The sequence below is a fragment of the Oncorhynchus nerka genome, unplaced genomic scaffold (genome assembly GCF_034236695.1).
Source record: "Oncorhynchus nerka isolate Pitt River unplaced genomic scaffold, Oner_Uvic_2.0 unplaced_scaffold_2107, whole genome shotgun sequence".
NCBI classification, from domain to species: domain Eukaryota; kingdom Metazoa; phylum Chordata; class Actinopteri; order Salmoniformes; family Salmonidae; genus Oncorhynchus; species Oncorhynchus nerka.
The window spans coordinates 46,372-50,660 of record NW_027039219.1 but is presented as its reverse complement, the minus strand read 5'-3'; the positions used below and the strand labels follow the sequence as shown (position 1 = coordinate 50,660).

Sequence of the window (4,289 nt, the reverse complement as noted above, 5' to 3'; positions counted from 1 at the left end):
TACAGTATAACAATATTATGACACCTAAAATAGTTTTGAATTAATTCTGCTGTCCTGGTTGTATTCTTTTTCCTCAATGCCATCGTTATCTCCCTGAGTTTGCGACTGCAATTTTGTGGTAATGTTCTAGACAGAGTGTATTGTGACAACTACTCGATAGTCAAGCTTGCCTGTTCAAATACTACGCTGAATAACATATGGGGTCTTGTTGGCACTGTGCTTTCTATTTCTTGTACTATATGTCCTATATACTCATATGTAAAATTCTACATTTGTTTAAAGTCTTCTAAAGAGGAAATGAAACAGAAGCATTTAACACCTGTATGCCACATAGCCTCTTTGCTGAACTTCTCCTCTGGCTGTTTTATTTGTGATTCTGCAAGGCGATATGATACTGCACATCTTCCACCTATAATTCGCACTATTTTATTAGTTTATTTTCTAATATGTCCACCACTTTTCAATCCTATTATGTATGGCATTAGGATGGCTAATATCAGGCAGACTTGTAAAAAGCTAATGAGGCTTTGACCTAAAACATAATCTGATTGTTATTATTTTAGTAATAATTCATTGTGTGTTGCTGCTTCTTTTTGCTTCTTTAGACTGTACAAATACATTGTATATTTGGCAAAAATGATTTTTAAGAAATCGTATCTTTTATAATTGATTTTTACCTAGAGTGTTGTCATTTTAGGTATCTGATATTTTATAATTAACCAATTCAATAAGGTGACCCCCAAGCCTCTGTTTTAAAACGTTTCTGGTTTTCTACATTTTTCAATATTAGGGCGAAAATGTATTTTCTGCTGGCAGATGTTTGGGTTTGTTAATAAATAGACTGAGTGAATAGAATAAAATGAGTTGCTACTTGCTCATCAAAAACTCAACATATAGTGCCAATGGTGAATGTTTATCAACTCACATTTGATTTGTCACATACACGTGTTTATCAGATGTTACTGCGGGTGTAGTGAAATGCTTGTGCTTCTAGTTCCGGCAGTGCAGCAATATCTAACAAGTAACATCTAACAATTTCACAACAAATGCCTAATGCACACAAATGTAAGTAAAGTACTGGAATTAAGAATATATAAATATATGGACAAGCAATGTCAGAGCGGCATAGACTAAGATACAGTAGATAGTACAGAATACAGTATACACATCTGAGATGAGTAATGCAAGATATGTAAACATTATTAAAGTGACATTATTAAAGTGACTAGTGTTCCGTTTATTAAAGTGGCCAATGATTTCAAGTCTGTGTATGTAGGCTGCAGCCTCTCTGTGCTAGTGACGGCTATTCAACTGTCTGATGTCCTTGAGATAGAATCTGTTTTTCAGTCTCTCGGTCCCAGCTTTGAAGCACCTGTACCGACTTTGCCTTCTGGATGATAGCTGGGTGAACAGGCAGTGGCTTGGGTGGTTGTTGTCCTTGATGATCTTTTTGGCATTCATGTGACATTGGGTGCTGTAGGTGTCCTGGAGGGCAGGTAGTTTGCCCCTGGTTATACATTGTGTAGACCGCACCACCCTCTGGAGAGCCCTGCGGTTGTGGGCAGTGCAGTTGCCAAACCAGGCAGGGATGCAGGCCGACAGGATGCTCTTAATTGTGCATCTATAAAGATTTGTGAGGGTTTTAGGTGACAGGCCAAATTTCTTCAGCCTCTTGAGGTTGCGCATTCTTCGCCAAACTGTCTGTGTGGGTGGACTATTTCAGTTTGTCGGTGATGTGTACGCAGAGGAACTTAAAATATTCCACCTTCTCCACTGGTGTCCCGTCAATGTAGATCGGGGGGTGCTCCCTCTGCTGTTTCCTGAAGTCCACGACCATCTCCTTTGTTTTGTTGATGTTGAGTGAGAGGTTATTTTCTTGACACCACACTCCCAGAGGCCTCGCCTCCTCGCTGTAGGCTAACTCATCGTTGTTGGTAATCAAGCCTACTACTGTTGTGTCGTCTACAATCTTGATTGAGTTGGAGGCGTGCATCTCCAGGCAGTCATGGGTGAACAGGGAGTACAGGAGGGGACTGAGCCCTTGTGGGGCCCCAGTGTTGAGGATCAGCGAAGTGGAAGTGTTGTTTCCTATCTTCACCACCTGGGCGGCCCGTCGGGAAGTCGGGACCCAATTGCACAGGGCAGGGTTCAGACCCAGGGCTTCAAGCAATGATTAGCTTGGAGGTTACTATGGTGTTGAATGCTGAGCTATAGTCAATGAACAGCATTCTTACATATGTAGATATTCCTCTTGTCCAGATTGGATAGGGCAGAATGCACGGGCCGTAAGCAAATTGGAGTGGGTCTAGGGTGACAGGTAAGGTGGAGGTGATATGATCCTGACTAGTCTCTCAAAGCACTTCATGATGACAGGAGTGAGTGATACGGGCCGATAGTCATTTAGTTCAGTTACCTTTACATTTTTAGGAACAGGGACAATGGTGGCCATCTTGAAGCATGTGGGGAGAGCAGACTGGGATAGGGAGAGAGCACCCTTAAACAGTTTTCACATTTTGCTGCCTTAAATTTCAATCGAGATTTTCGCACACTTATCTACACAACCTAATCCACATTTTCAAAGTGAAAAAAACGATACATTTTCTGAAATTAATAAAAAACAGAAAACAAAAAGTATTTATACCTCTTGTAAGTTCAGGAGCAAATACTAATAATAAGTTTGAATCAGCCATATTACCATTATGGTCACCTTATTGCATGGATCAAAAACATTATATAGATATACACATTACATACACTACCAGTCAAAAGTTTGGACACACCTACTCATTCAAGGGTTTTTCTTTATTTTCACTATTTTCTACATTGTAGAATAACGTTGGTTATCTGGGGTTAGGGTTAGGGATAACGTTGGTTATCTGGGGTTAGGGTTAGGGATAACGTTGGTTATCTGAAAGCCATTTACTGATATTGGATAACTCTGATTTCTTTCACTGAGGTTTTGTCCTTATGGGACACGAGTGGAGCTGAATCATCAGCATAGAAAAACGATTTATATTTGTTGAATGAGGTCCTTATGCTTGCAAAAATAGCGGTTCTTATGATTTAACCTCTTATTAAGTCGACCCTCTACTTTTTTGAACATTCTGTTAAAAATCGCGCAACATTTCAGCGCCCTGCTACTCATGCCAGGAATATAGTATATGCATTTGCTTAGTCTGTGTGGATAGAAAACACTCAGACGTTTAAAAAACTGGTTAAATCACTGCTGTGGCTTTACCAGAACGGCATTTACATTGAAAAGCACAGGAAAAACTGATCACTGAAAATGGAAAATATATCCATGCGCTACTTGAACCCATTGATAAACGTGAACCACAATTAATTGACTGAGGTTGCAGTACCTACAGCTTCCACACGGTGTCTAGAGTCTTGTCATTTCCTTGAGTTTTCTTGGTCAAACACATACAGGACACCGTATCTCCTTCGGTCTAGGACCGGATATTTTCGTTGAGTTTCTAGCTGGACATTTTTCCAGACGGACAGCTAATGATCTTTACATCGCCTCCTGATGAATTTTATCGCTTATTAACGTTTACTAATACCTAAAGTTGCATTACAAACGTATTTCGAAGTGTTTTGTGAAAGTTTATCGTCGACTTTTAATTTTAAAAAATGACGTTACGTTTTTGAAACGATGTTTTTTTCGTTTATCACACAGTCTACATATAACGATATCTAGGCTTTATATGGACCGATTTAATCGAAATAAAGACCCAAATAGTGTTTATGGGACACCTAGGAGTGCCAACAAAGAAGATGGTGAAAGGTAATGAATGTTTTCTATTTTATTGTGCGGTTTGTGTAACGCCGAAATGCTAATTATTTTGTTTACGTCCCCTGTGGGTCTTTTGGGGTGTTGCATGCTATCAGATAATAGCTTCTCATGCTTTCGCCTGAAAAGCATTTTAAAAATCTGACTTGTTGCCTGGATTCACAACGAGTGTAGCTTAATTCGATACCCTGCATGTGTATTTTAATGAACTTTTGAGTTTTAACTAATACTATTAGCATTTAGCGTAGCGCATTTGCATTTCCAGAGCTCTAGTTGGGACGCAAGCGTCCCGAGTAGAAGCAACAGGTTAAAAATATCTACCCGTGTCTGTCAGAACCCTCAGTTGGAAAGTACATTTCAAACAATGATTAAACCTCAGAACCAGCAATGAACCAGCTTCATGAGCATTTCTGGGACAATTAAAGATGGACATAAAATGAACAAAAATATAAAACGCAACATGCAACAATTTCAAAGATTTTACTGAGTTACAGTT

General features: G+C 39.4%; 1 protein-coding gene across 1 annotated transcript; it reads left to right on the top strand.

Annotated features, from left to right (window-relative positions):
- Positions 1 to 5: 5 nt before the first annotated feature.
- On the top strand, positions 6 to 531 carry LOC115117587 (olfactory receptor 52E8-like; the record flags this gene model as incomplete). Its single annotated transcript, XM_029646064.2, is given in 3 exon segments — positions 6 to 36; positions 39 to 62; positions 65 to 531. Coding segments are annotated over 3 exon segments (522 nt in total), but the record flags the coding sequence as incomplete, so codon positions are not given.
- Between the last annotated feature and the right edge of the window lie 3,758 nt (positions 532 to 4,289).